Source organism: Danio aesculapii, chromosome 15, assembly GCF_903798145.1.
Source record: "Danio aesculapii chromosome 15, fDanAes4.1, whole genome shotgun sequence".
Lineage (NCBI taxonomy): Eukaryota > Metazoa > Chordata > Actinopteri > Cypriniformes > Danionidae > Danio > Danio aesculapii.
In genome coordinates this window covers 45407112-45429361 of record NC_079449.1, presented here as the reverse complement: position 1 = coordinate 45429361, position 22250 = coordinate 45407112, and the positions used below count along the sequence as shown (strand labels likewise).

Here is a 22250-nt window from a genome sequence, read left to right as displayed (position 1 = left end):
CATAAGATTCTGACGGTATGATAACCTTGGATAAAAGTATCACAGCATCACGGTATTGTGCTCACTGCTCTAAAATATATTCTTTTTAAATGTCTGGGTAGAAAACAAAAACTTTTTCCCCTTTGAAAACAATATATATATATATATATTTGAAAGATTTACAATGTTTTAGAGCAGTAAACCTGTCCGGCTAAATAATTCAAATGAATCATTGACTTCTGCTGTCTTCATTTGTTACAAGAACACAGATTTCTTTACAATTTAAAACAGCATATTTGGATATCTTCCCTGCTGAAGATAGTTTTGTCCTAAAAAAACAACAAAAAAATGTAAATAAACTCTTTCACATACTTTAGGAACGGTATTACAGAAAATGTAGCTGCTTTTAAAACCTTGAATTTTCCAAACCTGGTATACCTTGAAATCTGTTATTGTCGCATGCCTAGTTTTGATGTCAGGTTGATCAGGTTTATTTGTATTAGCACCGGTCGTACTGCTACCTTTGCCAACACCAGTCTTTAAACACATTTCGCAGGAGGATGCTGTTTGTTCTGTGTTCGAATGCTGTATAACGGAACCCATTTCTTATTAAGGATGACACCATACATCTCTTAGGAACTTTCCCAGCTCGCTGCCGTGTTGTTTGTGTATTTCTATGGCAGTGCACAGGGAACTATGGAAGTCTTGGGAACTGGTGTTTTGTACATCAGTTTTGCGATGCTCAGTTGGACCTGGAGGGTCCTCAGGTAATGGAGATGTTTATACAGGATTAATCAGCTGTGTTTGTGGTCAGCTTGAGCGGAGCAGGTCAGCGTGTCCTCCGTTACGCCACTGCCAGGTGCTTTCGCTCAGTTTTATCTCCACATTGTGTTTCTCTGGGCGAGCTTGTGCAAATAGTAGCACTGCAGTTTCTGTGAAAGACAACGTCAGAGACGCTTGTGGAAAGTGTGGTTTGTGTAATGTTGTGTGTGTGTAGACTGGGTGGTTATGCATCATTTCTGCTACTGTTGTTTTACAGAAAAAACGAAAACTTGACATAATTATGTCATTCTTTAAATATCATTCAATGACCAATGAATATGTAGGGCTTGGATGTGTTTGGGAAAATATAAGAAAGTGTGGAGAACATAATACTACTACTACTAATAATAATAATAATATATATATATATATATATATATATATATATATATATATATATATATATATATATATATATATGTATATGTATGTATGTATGTATGTATGTATGTATGTGTATATATATATATATATATATATATGTATGTATGTATGTATTTATATGTATGTATGAATGTATGTATGAGTGTATGTATATGTATATATGCGTATATATATATATATATATATATATATATACATATATATATATATATATATATATATATATATATATATATATATATATATATATATATATATACATACATATATATATACATACATACATACATACATACATACATACATACGTATGTATATATACATATGTATGTATATATATATATACATAGATACATACATAGATACATACATACATACATATATATATATATATATATATATATATATATATATATATATATATATATATATATATATATATATACATACATACATACATACATACATACATACTGTATATATATATATATATATATATATATATATATATATATATATATATATATATATATATATATATATATATATATATATATATATATTTGAGTGTGTATATATTTATTCTTTTATTTTATATATATATATATATATATATATATATATATATATATAAATTTATATTTAATTTCGTAATTTGTGTGTGTGTGTGTATATATGTATATATATATATATATATGTATGTGTGTATAAATGTGTGTATAAATGTATATATGTGTGTATATATGTATATTTGTGTATGTTTGTGTGTGTGTATATATTTATTCTTTTATTATATATATATCTATATATATAAATTTATATTTAATTTCGTAACATATACATATATATTTTATATAAATGAAGACTATCACATTATTTAAAAATGTCAAATATATGCATGCACATGTGTATTAATATATACATAATAAATTAATAACAATAAGCATAATAAATATTACAGTTTTTTAAGCTATATTGATTAGTTACTAACTGATGTTTTTTAGTTTGCTAATTTGACAAACTTTTACATAAATCTTTTAGTTTATCCATAACACATTTCATTTATAACATATGCTTATTTTTGTATACAGAATTAAACTCTTTATATTTTTGGTTTTGTTTTTAGTTTCTTTCGCTTTTATTTCTGTCTTAAATTTATTTCGGATGAGTATGATGCTGTACCACTATCTCAGCACTGAACGTGATCCTGTCATCCAAACCCCGACCCTACTCTGCAGTTTTAGCTCAGAGGACTTTTACCTTTTACCTGTGACTGTCAGCTTTAGCCTAGGAAGGTGGAGCTAGACTGAAACCTTTGCACTAAAGCCAGGGAAGAGGACAGTAAACACGAGCCCACACACACATTCCTGTTCTCCTGGAGGACTGTTATTTTCCCAGTTTACCATGAGTGAAGGAACTACACCTGCACAGCGGGACGGAGGTCTGTGTTTACTTGTGTCTTTTTTGCGCTTGTGTGTGTGTTTTTTTTGCTGTCCTTTGCATCATGCGGCTCAGGTCTTTCTGAAAGTGAAAGTGTCAGGAACGCTTGAAAGAGCTGATCTGTAACAGGCTTTGCAGAGTCGCACAAACACTTCAGTTGCTAAAACTTCCACCGAACTGGCGTTTTATCTGCTGCCATGCACTCACACATTCAGCTCAGTGTGTTTCTTTACCCAGCTAAGTAAATGTCAGGAGATATTTGCACTGACGTACTAAATATGCTCATCAATGTTTGGCCAAAACAAAAAAAGACTTTTCTGGGATGCTTTGTTTAAAGGAACAACTTTTTTTGTGTGTTAAAAAAAAGTTAAACTCCTGGAGTTAAACAGTTGATTTGAAGTGATTTTTAGTTTGTTCAGTCTATTTCTTGCTCTGGTGGGGTCACTTTTAGCTTAGCTTAGCATAATGAATTGAATCGAATTAGACCATTAGCATTTTGTAAAAATAGAACAAAAATGTTTTTTGATGTGAAAGTGATTTGCACTCTGCAGTAAAAATGCCAGATTTTTTTAGATGCATTGTGTTTTAAAGGAACACTCCACTTTATTTATTTATTTATTTATTTATTTATTTATTTATTTATTTATTTATTTATTTATCAGTTTTTTGAAAAAAAAAAAAGCTTAGTTTACTAGTCTCTTAGAGTTAAACATTTCACTCAAACCGTTTTTAAAATCCTTCCAGTCAATTTCTTGTTCTGGCAGTGTCACTTTTAGCTTAGCTTAGCATAATGAATTGAATCGAATTAGACCATTAGCATTTTGTAAAAATAGAACAAAAATGTTTTTTGATGTGAAAGTGAACTGCATTCTGCAGTAAAAATGCCAGATTTTTTAGATGCTTTGTGTTTTAAAGGAACACTCCACTTTATTTATTTATTTATTTATTTATTTATTTATTTATTTATTTATTTATTTATTTATTTATTTATTTATTTATCAATCAGTTTTTTGGGAAAAAAAAAGCTTAATTTACTAGTCTCTTAGAGTTAAACATTTCACTCAAACCGTTTTTAAAATCCTTCCAGTCAATTTCTTGCTCTGGTGGGGTCACTTTTAGCTTAGCTTAGCATAATGAATCAAATTAGACCATTAGCATTTCTTTTTAAAATAAATAAACAGACTTTTTTTTATGTGAAAGTGAACCACAATCTGCATTAAAAATCCCAGTTTTTTTTAGATGTTTTGTGTTTAAAAGAACACTCCGCTTTTTTTTTGTTAATATGAAAAAATGCTTAATTTACTAGTCTCCTAGAGGTAAACATTTCACTTGAACTGCTTTTGAATCTGTTCAGTCGATTTCTTGTTCTGGCAGGGTCATTTTTTGCTTAGCTTAGCATAAAGAATTGATTCGAATTATACCATTAGCATTTTGTTAAAAACTGACTTTTTATGTGAAAGTGAACCGCACTCTGTAGTAAAAATGGCATCTTTTTTGAGATGCTTTGTGTTTAAAGGAACACTCCACTTATTTATTTATTTACATATTGGGAAAATGTTTAATTTACTAGTCTCCTAGAGTTAAAGTTTACTTAAACCGGTTTTGAATCCGTTCAGTTGATTTCTTGTTCTGGCGTGGTCACTTTTAGCTTAGCATAATGAATTGAATTTAATTAGACCATTAGCATTTCATTAAAAAGAACAGATTTTTTTTTTATTTGAAAGGGAACCGCACTCTACAGTAAAAATGACAGCTTTTTTAGATGTTTTGTGTTTAATGGAACACTCTGCTTTTTTATTTATTTATATATTTATTTAAAAAAATGCTTAATTCACTAGTCTCTTAGAGTTAAAGTTTACTTGAATCCATTCAGTCAAATTCTTGCTCTGTCAGTGTCACTGTTAGCTTAGCTTAGCATAATGAATTGAATCGAATTAGACCATTAGCATTTTGCAAAAAAATAAAATAAAATTCAGACTATTTTGATGTGAAAGTGAACCGCACTCTTTAGTAAAAATGAAATTTTTCTGAGATGCTTTGTGTTTAAAGGAACACTCCACTTATTTATATATCTATTGGAAAAATGCTTCATTTACTAGTCTCCTAGAGTTAAATATTTCACTTAATGTTTTCTTGTTCTGGCCGGGTCATTTTAGCTTAGCTTAGCATAATGAATTGAATTTAATTAGACCATTAGCATTTCATTAAAAAAGCACAGATTTTTTTTTTATGTGAAAGGGAACCGCACTCTGCAGTAAAAATGACAGCTTTTTTAGATGTTTTGTGTTTAATGGAACACTCTGCTTTTTTAATTTATTTATATATTTATTTTTAAAAATGCTTAATTTACTTGTCTCTTAGAGTTAAAGTTTACTTAAACCGTTTTGAATCCATTTAGTCAAATTCTTGCTCTGTTAGGGTCAATGTTAGCTTAGCTTAGCATAATGAATTGAATCGAATTAGACCATTAGCATTTTGCAAAAAAAAAAAAAATTCAGACTGTTTTGATGTGAAAGTGAACCACATTCTTCATTAAAAATTTTTCTGAGATGCTTTTTGTTTAAAGGAACACTCCACTTATTTATATATCGATTGGAAAAATGCTCAATTTACTAGTCTCCTAGAGTTAAACATTTCACTTAATGTTTTCTTGTTCTGGCCGGGTCATTTTAGCTTAGCTTAGCATAATGAATTGAATCAAATTAGACCATTAGCATTTCTTTGAAAAAAAAAATCCTAATTTTTTTTTTTTTTACATAATTTTCTTATTTAAAGCTCGATGAAAAACAAAAAGTTACTATTGGCACTAATGGCATAGCAGTTTTTTATTTCACTTTAAACATACTGAGCCTTTATTTCATGTAAAATCAAATTCTGATTTATTTAGAAATGAATTACTCCGTGACCCTTCAATTGCAAAGCAAATTATCTCAGATGTTCTTGAACAGTTTGTATTCACAGTAATTAATGCTCATAATGTTTCCTCCGCAGGTCCTGCTCAGGTTCCCATGATGTCCCCAAACGGTTCAGTGCCTCAAATCTATGTGCCTCCTGGATACGTTCAACAGGTCAGTCATTAGAGCTGTTTTGGTTTGATGAAAAGCATTAAAGGGATAGTTCACCCCCAAAAAAATTAAACTCCCTCTTAAACTACTTATCCACAGGTCATCCGAGATGTAGGCGACTTTATTTCTGCATTTAAGAGTAAAGAAGATTGTGAGCTGAATTTGTGGTCCTTTATATAAAGTCAGTGAATGGTGACAGATGTTTAGGGGGAAAAATAAACACATACAAATCAATAGCCGTAGCTTCTGATGACACACTGAGGTCTTGTATGGTCATGAAGACCATTTTAAACCTTTGTCCACAGCCACAGTGTATAAAAATAGAAAAATATCACTACAAAAATGTATATATTTTGAGATGGCAAAATATATAGCTCAAATCAGGCTACCTACTCTGTTTAGGTAGAGTTGTGTGATATTTATTGTCTATGTAATATGCCAATTGTTGTTATATTGATGTGTATGCTGTTATCATCGTCATTTGACTGATGACAAACCCTAAAGCCATGGCAGTTTATCCTTGGGTTCTGCTTGAGGTATTTAATCTTTATGCCTCTTGCTCTGTCTGTCTGTAGATCATTGAGGAGAATGGCGTAAGGCGGGTGTTGGTCTTACCTCAGACGGAGTTTCATCCGGGGGCCCATTCTCCGCTCCACCACGCGCCCCATCCTCCACCCCACACCCACCTGCAGGCCTTCATCCCGCACATCATGCACCCTCCCCCGCACCTGTACTCAGGCCTTGCTGGAGGAACCGGAGATCTGACCACCCAGTACATCTCCCAGTACCACCCAGCACACCCAGCCATCTACTCAGAGCAGGGTTAGTGAACATACACACGCACACACACATATACGTACACATATATGTTGGGCACTAATTAATCATGAATAATCGCATCATAATATGTCAATAAAGACATGAGATGTGTGTTTACATATATACAAGTAAACTTTTTTTGTACTTCCTCAGAAACTCACCCTCCACACGGCCGGGCGGCGTTCGCTCATCGAGATGAAAGGACTTGTAAAACCTACGAGCGTCTGCAAAAGAAACTGAAGGACAAGCAGGGGGTGGGAGGTGGAGGTGGAGGCCTGGCGCTCTCCAAAGACAGTCCCCCTCCGTCCCCTCAGAAGAGTCGAGGGACGCCCCCCGCAGGAGCAGCAGGAGAGCTCCAGAACGGGCTGGAGGGTAAGAGCACCCTGGAGCAGGTGCAGCCCAGCAACACCATCACCCGCCTGGGTAAAAGCCCAGCGAGAGGGAAGGAGGCTGAGCCTGGAGGTAGGGAGGGAGACGGAGTGGATACTAGTAGAGTAGGACCACTAGTTTAGTAGAGTAGGACAGTAGTATAGTAGATGAGGTCACTAGTATAGTAGAGTCGGGCACAGGTAGGGTCGGACACTGGTAGAGTAGAATAGAACACTTCTATACGAGTGTCCTACTCTACTATACAAGTGTCACACTCCACTCGACACTCATTTAATAAAGTCGGACGCTGGCATGGCGGAGTCGGACGCTGGCATGGTGGAGTCGGACGCTGGCATGGTGGAGTCGGACGCTGGCATGGCGGAGTCGGACGCTGGCATGGCGGAGTCGGACGCTGGCATGGCGGGGTCGGACGCTGGCAATGCGGGGTCGGACGCTGGCAATGCGGGGTCGGACGCTGGCAATGCGGGGTCGGACGCTGGCAATGCGGGGTCGGACGCTCGCATGGCGGGGTCGGACGCTCGCATGGCGGGGTCGGACGCTCGCATGGCGGGGTCGGACGCTCGCATGGCGGGGTCGGACGCTCGCATGGCGGGGTCAAACGCTCGCATGGCGGGGTCGGTCGGACACTCGCATGGTGGAGTAGGACACTCGCATGGTAGAGTCGGACAATCGGACACTCGCATGGTAGGATCGGACACTCGCATGGTAGGGTCGGACACTCGCATGGTAGAGTCGGTCGGAGTCTCGCATGGTGGAGTAGGACACTCGCATGGTGGAGTAGGACACTCGCATGGTAGAGTCGGACACTCGCATGGTAGGGTCGGACACTCGCATGGTAGGGTCGGACACTCGCATGGTAGGGTCGGACACTCGCATGGTAGGGTCGGACACTCGCATGGTAGGGTCGGACACTCGCATGGTAGGGTCGGACACTCGGACACACGCATGGTGGAGTAGGACACTCGCATGGTAGAGTCGGACACTCGCATGGTAGGATCGGACACTCGCATGGTAGGGTCGGACACTCGGATACTCGCATGGTAGAGTCGGTTGGACACTCGCATGGTAGAGTCGGACACTCGGACACTCGCATGGTGGAGTAGGACACTCGCATGGTAGAGTCGGACACTCGGACACACGCATGGTGGAGTAGGACACTCGCATGGTAGAGTCGGACACTCGCATGGTAGGATCGGACACTCGCATGGTAGGGTCGGACACTCGCATGGTAGGGTCGGACACTCGCATGGTAGGGTCGGACACTCGCATGGTGGAGTCGAACACTCGCATGGTAGGGTCGGACACTCGCATGGTAGGGTCGGACACTCGCATGGTAGAGTCGGTCGGACACTCGCATGGTAGAGTCGGTCGGACACTCGCATGGTAGAGTCGGTCGGACACTCGCATGGTAGAGTCGGTCGGACACTCGCATGGTAGAGTCGGTCGGACACTCGCATGGTGGAGTCGGTCGGACACTCGCATGGTGGAGTCGGACCTGGCATGGTGGAGTCGGACCTGGCATGGTGGAGTCGGACCTGGCATGGTAGAGTAGAACACTAGTAATGTAGAGTAGGACACTACATGCGATAACTTCTGCTTGTGAACTATTAACAGTTGCTGTCAGCAATAACAGACACCAATGACCCATTAAGTCTTCTTCATCATCCTGGGACAGTCGTGTCAAGTCTTTCAGGTAGATGTTGGGGGGGTGAAACTGCTCTCCGGGGATGGGCCGTCTCTCGAGCAGTTCATCTCTGTTCTCATTAGCTCTCTGGGCTTTAGGCTGCTGCACATGACAGTAGCTATAATTACCCTGCACTGACTCAAGTCATTTATCAGTGCTAACCAACTCCAGCCTGGAGGAACTCAGCTTCAGCTACTGTACACCAGAGGAACTTTACTGCTCTATCTATTACCACCCCCACCCCCCGCCTCTTCTCATTAACTTTAAATCGATAAATGTCAAGCAATGCTGATATGAATTTTGGGTCAGTCAAGTTGCTTTTGGTCCATTGCTAGTTAAAAGTTAAAAACAAAGTCCCTTTGAAGTCATGAACTGGAAGCTGTGGCCCTTTTTGTGACGCATTTTCTGGAGAAATTGAAAATTAAACGAGAAAACAGTGGGCGTGGCTCGTTTTTTCTACTGCGAGCTGATTGGATGTAGTAATGTAGGCATTTAATTCAGAAAGACCTGGAAAAGGGTTGCGAAGAGTTATTACAACCTAACAGAAACCTCCTCAGCATTTCTATTTGTTGTCAAAAGATTAGAAGGGCATGACATGCACAGATGAATTGTTCCCCACAAAACTAGCAATGTGAGCTAACAAAATCATAGGGTTAGTTTGGATGTCATTTGTATTTTAAGGCAAGTCATTTCACTCGTTAACTGTCTTTGAAACACCTCTCAGGCAGTCTGTTTGAATGGGGAAACATCAAATTCTCCAAAATTGTTTGCCAAGCTTACCATTAAACTTCATATTAGGGATATGACTCTTTAGTTTCATTTCTATATGTTCGATTCACACAAAATCTGCAGAAACTCGCTTCTGGTTTGAGCCCCTCCCCCGGAGAATTATTAGTCAATAGCGATCGCCGATTGGCTCCTGTCCTAGAAGGCGGGGCTTCATTTGCCATATTGACCGTTGCACTTTTCCCCATTCAAAACTATACGAGTGACCTGTCTTGTGTATTCTATAGTCTTTTCCCTAGATATATGCCTTCAGTGATCTCCTGAAGATAAATACCACAAAATAACTGGAATAACTCCAGCAGCCGCCATCGTCTGATCTCATATGAAGCAAGAGATCGCGATGACATAAGATGACGTGTGCAGGTGCTGTAGTGCTGTCCCGATTCTTAGGGGTACATTTTGAAGCCCTTCCCCTTCACACTAGGGGTAGGGGTACAAAATAGAATTGGGATTGGGCCCTTGTGAGATCAGGCTGGTAATTTAGTAACCTCCTGCTTTAAGACAAATCTTTATATACAGCTTTTAACACTACTACTACAACTTTCAACTTTTGTGTCATCAAGACTGGTTGTGATTGGCTGTCATCATGCCGATCGTGTCATGGCAATTGCTTCAGGCATTAACGTCAACACCCCCGTGTGAATGCACTGCTAATCCATTCATGGGAAAGACTTTTTTGGGAAAATAAAATATGTCCTGGGGTCTTCTGGAATCAGTTGGTAAAAGAGCTTTCTTACCTAGATACTTTTTTTTCTGTCTGTAGAACTGGACGAAGAAGCGAAGGCTCTTCAGGAACGATTAAACTCCATTTGCAAGCCAGTGGTAAGTTTTCTGTTTTCTTCCAGTTTCATTGTGCAGTATTTTCAGCAGTGGCTTCACTGGCCACTTTATTAAAGGTCCCGCGAAGTGCTTTGAAATGGACATTTTTTAATGTTTGACGTAATCTCAACCAAACACTAAGAGACATGGACTGGGATATATATAGTAGCTCCTCCCCTTTTAAAAAATCAGCCAATAGCGTTTCAGTTTTATCATGGTTGAGCTCAAACGCATCAAATGAAAAGGGTCTTGAAGGGGCGGGACTTGTCAGACAACAGAGAGCATTTGATTGGTTAGAAGATTTGAAGAGAAACTGAAGTATGAAGTCCAAAGAATTGTTGGTCTATTTAATTGTGAGTGACAAACTGCAAACTTTGGACGTTTATATCTTCTAAATCAGAGGGCAAATATCAAACACATGAGATACTTACGCACTGGAGTCACGGGTCGGTATGTACCTCGGCTTTGGCGTCACGGTTTGGTACCAGTATGGTGCAACAGGAATAATAACAAATGTCCTGTACTTGCCTTTTCTGTTTATTTTGAACAGGCAGAAGTGTTTTGTCACATTGAGCTACAGAGATAAGCGTCTTGTATTGTAAAAATACCAATTAAACTCAATAATTAAAAAATAAAACTTTAGAATCAGAAAACTAATTTGGAATTTATAGTTCGAAAATTATTCTCAGCCCTCTCCTAAAACAACGGATAAACAATAGTTATGTATTAAATTGAAGATTTGATAAGCTTCAAAACTAAAATCTCTTTGTTTTGGAAAATGCAGTACAGTGTCCTTCCATGATTCAGCTGTGCAATATTATATGTGTGTAGAGAACACTCATAGACTGACTTACGAGCTCACATGATGAGACAATATCTTATATTTCCATTGTTTATGGACGCGCCTGACTGTTATACACTCGAGTATTTTGCAGCACTCCATGCTTAGAAGCCATCTGAAGATTAAACGATTTCAACTTTGACCCACAGCAGCACTCATTTGTCACACATATTGTCCATTTCAGATCAGTGGACCAATCACAAGAACCTGGAGGCGGGACTAGTGTTGCGCGCTTTTACACCGGGTAAATAGCGGAACCACTGGTGTTGCGTTTCCGCCAGAAAAATGCGTTCTTTGTGAATGTATTCTGTATTTGTCGTGAGGGCACGTGAACCAAACCGTGACCATTGTACCATGAAGATTCGGGACAAATACATGTACCATTACAGCCCACTGCTTCACCATATGCTGCACTATATACAGCAACATGAGAGTTGATCAGTCTGAGCAGCTGCAGGCCACATATTATGCTAGCTTATAGACATCGTTAAGACTATCATACTAACATATAAAAAACTTTGCTTAATTTTAAGGAACCTAAAGTATTTTTTTTCTAGTACCAGTTTGGAGAACAGCTTATTTCTTCATGGCTTATATTGAAAATAAAATGTGCTGAAAGCATTCCTCAGCAGAGTTGTGTGTAAGGCATTCCACAGTAAAGCCTGGTTTATACTTCTGCATCAAGTGATCGGCGTGACCCACGGCGCATGCAACGCGCCTAGCTGTGCATTCATACTTCTACGCGCTGTTTCTGTTGCTCTGCAATAACACTTCCGAAGCGCTAGTTGGCAGTGAGGTGTTTATATTCCTCTGTGTCGAGTTTCTTCGCTGGTGTTTTGTTTTTTCTGAACGCTTCCTTACTGTACAAGTGGCTCAAACTCGCTCATTTTGAGGCGGCAACAACTTTGACATGCAACAACTTTAACCATGAGGTAAACCCAAAACAAACCTTTCCATCCGGAGCTCCTTCATGGGACTCCACACTTGTAAACAATCGCTCCATCAGGCTCACGTGGCTCTCGGTCCCGCCTACACTCGTCAGTGCTACCAAGCCGACCAATCACAGAGCTTGCGCTACGCGTCGTTGCGACGTGTAGTTACATTTTTTGAGAGGTGCGCGTCAGCGACTCCGATGACCACGGCGAGAGCTATGCGTCCACGCATAGGCCGCGCCCTAGCATTCGCGTGCACTTGACGCAGAAGTATAAATCAGCCTTTACACTTTACTGTATTCTACTTACATTTTTGAGGAACGCAGTAATATAACGAATTACATTTAACATTTGATTACAGTTACTAAAGTCAGTGAAATTGCGTTACTTACGTTACAATTATAGTTTTTAGAAGAAAAATGCTGCTTTTAAGTCACGTTTTCCGCTGCACTTTTAAATAGCTGGAGAACGCGAGCTGAAATGGTTGCTGTCGAGAGTGGTTGTTTCTTCAAGTGGAAATACAGACATTACTTTGATTTCATTAAGCGTAAGATTAAAAATATTGCTGTGAAATGCAGTCTATTCCCAGTCTCTAAAGAACTTTCAACTGCTTTTAACTCGACCAGCAGCTTGTTCAAGCACTTAAACAGAAAGCATTCTACGACAATACTCAACACCAGCGCCAAAAAACACGGCAGTCCAACTCAGCGTAAACAGGCTAAATTGGATTGTTGTGCATGTTTAGGAGTATAAAAATAGGTGGATGCAAACATAGCTAGTGAAACGACAACTAAGGCTGCATTTACACTGCAGATCTTGATGGTTTTTTGTTTGATGACCTGCTTACATCATCTTTTAAAAGTGACCCGTATCCAATCGTCTGCAATTACACAGCACACGGCAAAGGCGCAATGACCAGGAAAAAAAGAGCGGGCGCTGACTAACAGCTCATAATTAAAGAGCGCTCTTCTCTATTCCTGTTTGCAGCTTTTGACAAGCTGTTTTACTATAGTTTATGACAGAAAGGTTCTCATTTGTCCATCTTCTTTTGATATATAGGCTTTTTTAAACCAGTAGGCGTCTTAATGTCATGTCCATGGCGTGATTATTGGTTACGTGGTGGACGTTGCGCTCTCTCGCTCTCGTTAACATGCTTAAATACCTGTGCTATATGACAATATAAAAGCAGTTTAAGTCATTGTGTATGAGATTTAAGGTTTGGGACTCTGCTGAAGTCTGTTCTAAAATGAAAGCGTCAGACTTGACGTCATTCGCTACGGTTTTTAACGATGCGCAACTCGCATTGACAGGTGAAAATCCAATCTACCTGGTTACACTGCAGACACGAGAACACAGAACCAATTCATATCTGATGAATTTCCAAATATGAATAAGGCCTGAATCTGATTTGAGTAAATCGGAATCCATGTGATTTGTTCCTGCTTACACGTACATAGGCCATATCCGATCTGTGCCACATGGGAGAACAAATCGAATTGAGTCACTTGAACAGTGCAGTGTAAATGCGGATCTTTTCCACGGTCTGTGAACAAAGAAGATCCCTTCTTCTCTCCCCACCACACAACACAACACGACAACCTCAAAATATTAGGCAATTTTGAGCGTGCCTCACGTGGGTGAGTGGGTTTGACAAACCATCTGTCGAAAAAACACTTTCATCTTTTCACCAGACACTTTCATACAATCACAGCATATCTAATAAATAAATAAATAAATAAATAAATAATAAATAAATAAAGTGTGCCTCACACAGGTTAGTGGGCTTGACAAACCACCTGTAGAAACACTCTCTAGCACTTAATTCTCTGAGCGCGAACAGTTCCATTGTATAATTAGCACTTCTTGTGTATATTGCCTCTTTTTTTATTGAATCGCTGAATGCCTCCTCAATTGTGAATCGCTTTGGACAAAAGCATCTGCTAAATGTAATATTCGAAACGTTGGTCAGATTTATGCGGATCGGTTGCATTAGTAACAGACTAGCTGTTTTCACGGCTCAAGCTGTGGGAAAAGCTGCAGCAAAAAGCGTAGAGAGAGAATCGTTCCCCGCGAGGCACAGATAAATAGGTCCTTTTAAGTCAGTTTTGGCCTAGTAATGTGCGCCAACTCGAGCTATTCTCGTCTGCAAACCCAAAAGGAACATACTCATGCATCTATAACCAAAGGTGACACTTGTTTCTCAACTGGAATCAAGCTAAAAATATTCCCTCTTGCACAACAGCAGTTCTCTTTTGTTTCCGGAGGGGAAGCGCTGCATGTCATTAAAAATAAACTAAAGCGACTCTTTCCAGGCGAGACGAGCAGACGTGTGTATTTCCGCACATAAAAACTGCACATGTAGTTTAATATGCAGCCAATCGGCCCCTGGGAGTAATTAACCTCTGAAATCAGTTGAACGCGACAAATGAGTTGTGCTAAATCCGGTTTGTCAGCTCAATCAGGTTGAATGGATCACACATTTTGTAACGTCATTTTGGTTGTGGTTGTTTTTTTTTTACTTATTTACCTTATTTTTCTCCTTTTCATCTGTGTACACGGTCACTTGTGTGTCACGTTCACCATGTTTGCAAAAGCTATGTCAAAGGGACTTGACCTGAAGTCAGTCAACACAGAAAAATCCTCAGAGTAACATTTACTCAGTTCAGAGTGTATTTGGTTCCTCTCTAAATTGAGTAAAAGTTACTCAGAGTTACGCAGCAGAGTTAAAGTTAATGAGACAATGATGGGGTTAATGAAGTGATGATTGAGCACTGTTATAGGCCCATATGGAATCTGTGCGCAGAATTCTGCAGATTCTTAATCCATCATTAATTCTGTTTATTTACTTGTGTAAATGTGTGTAAATTTATATTTATTCAGTTTTTAAATTAATTACAGTAATATTATTGACTAATATGAAAATGTTCATCCAGGGGGAGATAGCTAAAAATTAACTCTGATCGAAATGATCATTAAAATGATCGAAGGGATGCACTTTCTCCTGTTCTCTGATTGATAACTTTAAACTCGGCGCAAAAACAGCCTCATGATCGCATGAAGTCTCCACAATATTGATATTGCGCATGTTCGTTATCGCGATATAGTGAATTATTGATGTCTAATCGTACCATGTTTTACCATCAGGTGACAAACATCCAGGCCAGAGGGGCCAGTTTAACTTGGGTGTCCCCGTCCCGGACAGAAAGCGACGATGAGCCCAAAGAGGGAGAAGAGGAGCCTGCGGAGCCCGGCTTCACATACGAGGTCTCGGTGTCTTACAATGGCAAAGATGGGAAATACAAGAGCGCCTACAGGTGAGAGAAAGAGAGAGAGAGCGTCTGTATGAGGCGGATGTGGGTTCAGATGAGGAACTCACTGCTGATGCCTGTGGTTTACTGGGGCTGTTTTATCATCAAAGGTCACCAACAGTTCATCTGACATCAGATCACAACACTTCCTGAAGTGCGTCTTATGTTGAACCATATTTACCATCTGTGCCGTTGATATCAAAGACTATAGATATACAAAGACTGTTCAGTAGCATTACTATGAGTGGGGAAAAGTGCCTTACAAAAAAATGTAAAGAATGGATGTATAGGTTAAAAAAATATGTATTAAATGACTTTTTCTGTCTTTGTGTGTGTTAGTGGTGTGGAACTAAGTGCAACCTTACAAGACTTAAGACCAGCAACAGACTATCATGTCAGGTTTGTGCGATTTTGACTTTTAAGACTGAACTTTGGCTTTGACTGAGATATATGTATGTATATGTGTATCTAGATATACTGTGTGTGCGTGTATATATATATATATATATATATATATATATATACACACACACACATATACATATTACATATACAAACACATATATATATTTCATATACACACACATATATATATATATATATATATATATATATATATATATATATATATATATATATATATATATATATATATATATATACACACACATATACAAATTACATATACACACACATATATATATATATATATATATATATATATATATATATATATATATATATATATATATATATATATATATATATATATATATATATATATATATATATATATATACACACACACATATACATATTACATATACACACACACATATATATATATATATATATATATATATATATATATATATATATATATATATATATATATATATATATATATATATATATATATATATATATATATATATATACATATATATATATATACATATTACATATACACACACACACATATATATATATATGTATATATATATATATATATATATATATACACACACACATATACATATTACATATACACACACACACACACACATATATATAAATAAATATATATATATATATATATATATATATATATATATACACACACACATATACATATTACATATACACACACATATATATATATATATATATATATATATATATATATATATATATATATATATACACACACACATATACATATTACATATACACACACATATATATATATATACATATTACATATACACACACACACATATATATATATATATATATATATATATATATATATATATATATATATATATATATATATATACACACACACACATATACATATTACATATACACACACATATATATATATATATATATATATACACACACACACATATACATATTACATATACACACACATATATATATATATATATATATATATATATACACACACATATATACATATTACATATACACACACATATATATATATATATATATATATATATATATACACACACACACATATACATATTACATATACACACACACACATATATATATATATATATATATATATATATATATATATATATATATTTATATGTTTATATATATTTATATGTTTATATATATTTATATGTTTATATATATTTATATGTTTATATATATATTTATATGTATAATAATATACGTATATATGTGTTTAGGGTCCAGGCCACGTGTAACTGTTTACAAGGCGTCCCATCAGAGGCTGTGAGCTTCACCACTCTGAGCTGTGAGCCTGATATTCCCAGTCCTCCCCGAAAACTCAGCGGCACTAAGAGCAGCCTCGTCCTGCAGTGGAAGGTGAGCGCACACACAAACTCACCGCAACACACATACACCACTGAAGTTCACAGCATTGACAGAAATACTTCTGCACAGGCTCCATGTGACAACGGCTCCAAGATCCAAAACTATATCCTTAACTGGGACGAGGTATGTGACTTTATTTGTTGTACTGCAAGAAATTTGGAGAACACATGAACATTCCCTGTTTCTTTGGTTTTACGATTTGTGTTTGAGTAATATGTAATAAGCTATTAAAAAATAAAGCCGACTTCACGCACCAATAAAGCTGACTTACTTTTATAAGTGCTAATAAACGGTTCATATCTTAATAATAGGCAGATAAAAAATGTTTTAAGCAAGTCTTAAAATGGGTAAATTGTTACTTAAACTAAAGCGTTACCCATTTTTTCATTAGAATTACTGTTTTTGGTACTGTATAATTGAGTGTAATGATACTGTTCTGTGATCTGTGAACAGGGGAAGGGGACAGATGCTACATTTGTCCAGTGTTACTATGGCCCAAATAAGCAGTACAGACTCACCAAACTCTCCACAGCTTCCAGATATTCCTTTCGGCTGGCGGCCAAAAACGACATGGGGGTCAGGTGGGTATCGCTCGGGACGTCCAGATCCTGAACGAGAAAGAGGACATTCCTAAAGCACACACAACATCCAAAATTCAGGATACCCCTACTAAAAAAACTGCTTAAACCAGCCTAAGCTGGTTGGCTGGTTTTAGCTGGTTGACCAGGCTGATTTTAGAGGGGTTTTGGCCATTTCCAGACTGGTTTCCAGCCATTTCCAGCCTGGTCTTGGCTGGTCAGGCTGGAAAATGACCAGCTAAAACCAGCTTGGCCAGCCTGGTTTAAGCTGGACATAGCTGGTTTTAGCTGGGCTCCCAGCCTGGGTAAGCTGTTTTTAGCTGGTCATCTCCCAGCCTGAAAGTGGCCAAAACCCCTCTAAAACCAGCCTGGTTGACCAACTAAAACTAGCCAACCAGCCTAGGCTGGTTTAGGCTGTTTTTTTCAGGAGGGCCCTTAAGCTCTATGTAAAATTATGCCTAAAATAAAAATTGTAGTCATGCTTGAGTTTCAAGATCTTGTTTAAAATATTGAATTTTATGGAAATGGATATGTATTATATTGGCTTGAGAAAGCGTTTATATAAGCGTGTATATAAAATATAACTTTAACTAACTAGCTGTTAGCCAAGTGCTTATCTGTTTTAATTTTGGGCTTTTTTTTCCTCTCTTTTTTTTTAAGACTTTACAAAGTTAGGAAAATGAGTTGATATGAATAAGTGTTTAAAACTCTTAGAAGTTTGTGCAAAGGAATCACAGATTTTCAGGTAGCAAGTTAAAACATAGTGTTGAACACATTAGCATTATATTACAAGTGCTACCAAATTGTTCAATCTAACTAATCGAATTGTTAAAGCTAGAATGCTTTTAACAATTGTTAGCAACATAGTACAACATGCTAGCAACATGTTTTGCTAATGTTATGTTGTGCATGACATGCTAAGAAATTTGCAGTATGTTAAAATTAGCTAGCAACATGATAATATGTTAAAACACGCTAGTGACATGTTTGAAATATGTTAACAGTGCCAAAACATGCTAGTAATGTGACACGGCTAACAATTTGTTAAAACACAACAGCAAAGTTCTAAAACATGTTAATGTTTGTTAGCAACATGGTAAAACACTTCCAACAGGTTAGAAACAATGTAGCAATGTGTTTAAACATGTTAGCAAGATTGTAAAACATGGTGGAGACATTAGCGCCAGGATACATAGCAAATGACTAATATGCTACATAACGATTTGTCAAAAACTAAAATATTTCAGATTTTTAAGATGTTAAAAAAATGTGTTATTACGACTAAATGTTTAAAACTCTTAAGAATTGTATACAGATGGATCACAGATCTACCAGTAGCAAGCTAAAGCATAGCTTTGAACTCATTAGCATTATGCTAAAAGTGCTACCAAATTGTTAAATCTAACTAATCGAATTATTAAAGCCAGAATGCTGAAATTGTACAATATGCTAGCAATATGTTAGCTATGTGCTAGGAACTTTGCAGTATGCTAAAATTAGCCAGCAGCATGTTCATATATTAAAACATGCTAGTTACATGTTTGAAACATGTTAACAGTTCCAAAACATGCTAAAGCATAGCTTTGAACTCATTAGCATCATGCTAAAAGTGCTACCAAATTATTAAATCTAACTAATCAAATCATTAAAGCTAGCATGCTGTTGTTTAGCAGTATATGTTAAAATAAACTAGCTGGAAGTTAATATGTTAAAACGTGCTGTTAAAAAACTGTGCCATTCTTGTCCTGTTCTAATGTGACGTTTTGAGTGTGTATTTCTCTCTGTCTGCAGTGAATTCAGTGAAGTGGTGCACATCATGACATCCTGCAGTGTTCCCGCTCCCCCTCTGAGCCCTGAGTTGGTTCAGTCTGGGGTCACATGGCTGTGCATTCGCTGGCACAGACCCGCCGGATCACCCAAAGAAGACGACATCGGCTACGTGCTGGAGATGGAGGAGCAGGGATCCGTGAGTCCTCATACACACTTTCACACACAGTCAGTTGTGTAACAAAGCCAAACAGATACATACAGAATATAAGTCTTTATATGTCTAAGGGATTTAACATTTCCGATGGCGATATTGAGAAATCAATCTGGCCGATTTGTATATATATATATATAATATATATATATATATATATATATATATATATATATATATATATATATATATATATATATATATATATATATATATATGTATATATATATGTATATGTATATATATATGTATATATATGTATATATATGTATGTATATATATATGTATATGTGTATATATATGTATATATATGTATGTATATATATATATATATATATATATATATATATATATATATATGTATATGTATATGTATATATATGTATATGTATATATATGTATATGTATATATATATGTATATATATGTGTATATATATGTATATATATGTGTATATATATGTATATATATGTATATATATATATGTAAATATATGTATGTATATATGTATATATATGCATGTTGACAACTTGACCAACTACATTGGTCTATTTATTGGTCATATATCTGTTGACATATATCGGTCATATATCTGTTAATTATATATATGTATATATATATGTATATGTATATATATATGTATATATATGTATATATATGTATGTATATATATATGTATATGTGTATATATATGTATATATATGTATGTATATATATATATATATATATATATATATATATATATATATATATATATATATGTATATGTATATGTATATGTATATATATGTATATGTATATATATGTATATATATGTGTATATATATGTATATATATGTGTATATATATGTATATATATGTATATATATATGTAAATATATGTATGTATATATGTATATATATGCATGTTGACAACTTGACCAACTACATTGGTCTATTTATTGGTCATATATCTGTTGACATATATCGGTCATATATCTGTTGATTATATGTATGTACATTGGTTAACATATCTATAAACATTGGTTGACATATATGGCTCGACATACTTTGATCATATTGGTTGACATATATCAGTTATAATATCTGTCGACATATATCGGTCATGTATATCGGTCAACCATTACTTATACTGTATATATACAGATATTTATATACACAGTTAGTAATGTCTGCAGATATTGAGCAGAGATAGTAAACTGCACTTTATTTGTTTGTTGATATAAGCATATGGTGTTATTTTATAGGGTTATGGGTTCCAGGCCAGTTATGATGGAGAAGAGCTTTCACACACCATCAGAAACCTCCACAGAAGCACCACGTACAGGTTCAGGGTGAGAAAAAACACACGCACACAATTCCTTCGTTTGTTTGCTCCCTCTTTATGTTCATCGTTGTCGTGACTGAGGCTGTCGTGTTCTCTGATCGCCAGAGTCGATCACAATCACAGTATTAAAAATAAAAGTGTATTAATGTGAATCTAACACAGCTGATGAGAAGAGCTGATTACCTGCCGACAGCAGCTCACATTCACAATTAGTAACAATTACACTGACAGATGGCATCACGACACACACTCACCGCTGTGGGAAAAAACACGTCCTCATCCTGGGGGTAAACGGTGTTTTTCTGCGAGATGATAAATTTAGTGTTGAATATGAAGATTTTTATTTGAAAGGCTCTAGAGGTTTGCGTTTCCTCTGCACGCAGTGTTTAGGTGACTCATAATGAAGACTATTTTTAGGCCTGTTCACAGTTTTTGCATTGTGACATTTCAAATCGTTAATGAATCCCCCTTCTTCTCATTACGCTAATGACAAACATTCATCCTCCATCTTCCTTTGCTTAAAGGGTTATCAAAGCCTAAAGCACAGTTGTAAACAGCTGTTTATGTTAACAAATATTTACTTGTATGTATTTATACACTCACCGGCCACTTTATTAGGTTCACCTTACTAGTACCGGGTTGGACCCTATTGTGCTTTCTGCCTTAATCGTTTGTGGCAGAGATTCAACAAGCTACTGGAAATATTCCCCAGAGATTTTGCTCCATATTGACATGATAGCATCACGCAGTTGCTGCAGATTTGTCGGCTGCACATCTATGATGTGAATCTCCCGTTCCACCCCATCCCAATGGTGCTCTATTGGATTGAGATCTGGTGACTGTGGAGGCCATTTGAGTACAGTGAACTCATTGTCATGTTCAAGAAACCAGTCTGAGATGATTTGCGCTTTGACATGGCGCGTTATCCTGCTGGAAGTAGCCATCAGAAGATGGAGACACTGTGGTCATATAGGGATGGACATGGTCAGCAACAATACTCAGGTAGGCTGTGGTGTTGACACAATGCTCAATTGGTACAAAGAGTGCCAGGAAAATATCCTCCACACCAATACACCACCACCACCAGCCTGAACCGTTGATACAAGGCAGGATGGATCCATGCTTTAATGTTGTTGATGCCAAGGTTTTTATTAATAAGAGAAAACTAAATTAATTCCCAGTACTGGATTGCAGCTGGAAGGGCATCCGCGCACCTCT

At 36.6% G+C, this 22250-nt stretch overlaps 1 protein-coding gene across 3 annotated transcripts in view; it reads left to right on the top strand.

Moving 5' to 3' along the window:
• The window catches only part of fndc3a (fibronectin type III domain containing 3A), a 131200-nt gene that overhangs the window by 79944 nt on the left and 29006 nt on the right, over positions 1-22250 (top strand). For 2 of the 3 annotated variants that reach the window (XM_056473041.1, XM_056473042.1), the window contains 11 exons: positions 5617-5693; positions 6266-6512; positions 6663-6971; positions 10133-10191; positions 15106-15275; positions 15609-15668; positions 17000-17138; positions 17217-17270; positions 17601-17728; positions 19517-19691; positions 20953-21039. In XM_056473041.1, the coding sequence (XP_056329016.1) occupies positions 5617-5693; positions 6266-6512; positions 6663-6971; positions 10133-10191; positions 15106-15275; positions 15609-15668; positions 17000-17138; positions 17217-17270; positions 17601-17728; positions 19517-19691; positions 20953-21039 (1505 nt within the window). The remainder of the gene's footprint in view (positions 1-5616; positions 5694-6265; positions 6513-6662; positions 6972-10132; positions 10192-15105; positions 15276-15608; positions 15669-16999; positions 17139-17216; positions 17271-17600; positions 17729-19516; positions 19692-20952; positions 21040-22250) is intronic. The other variant, XM_056473043.1, reaches the window with a different exon arrangement.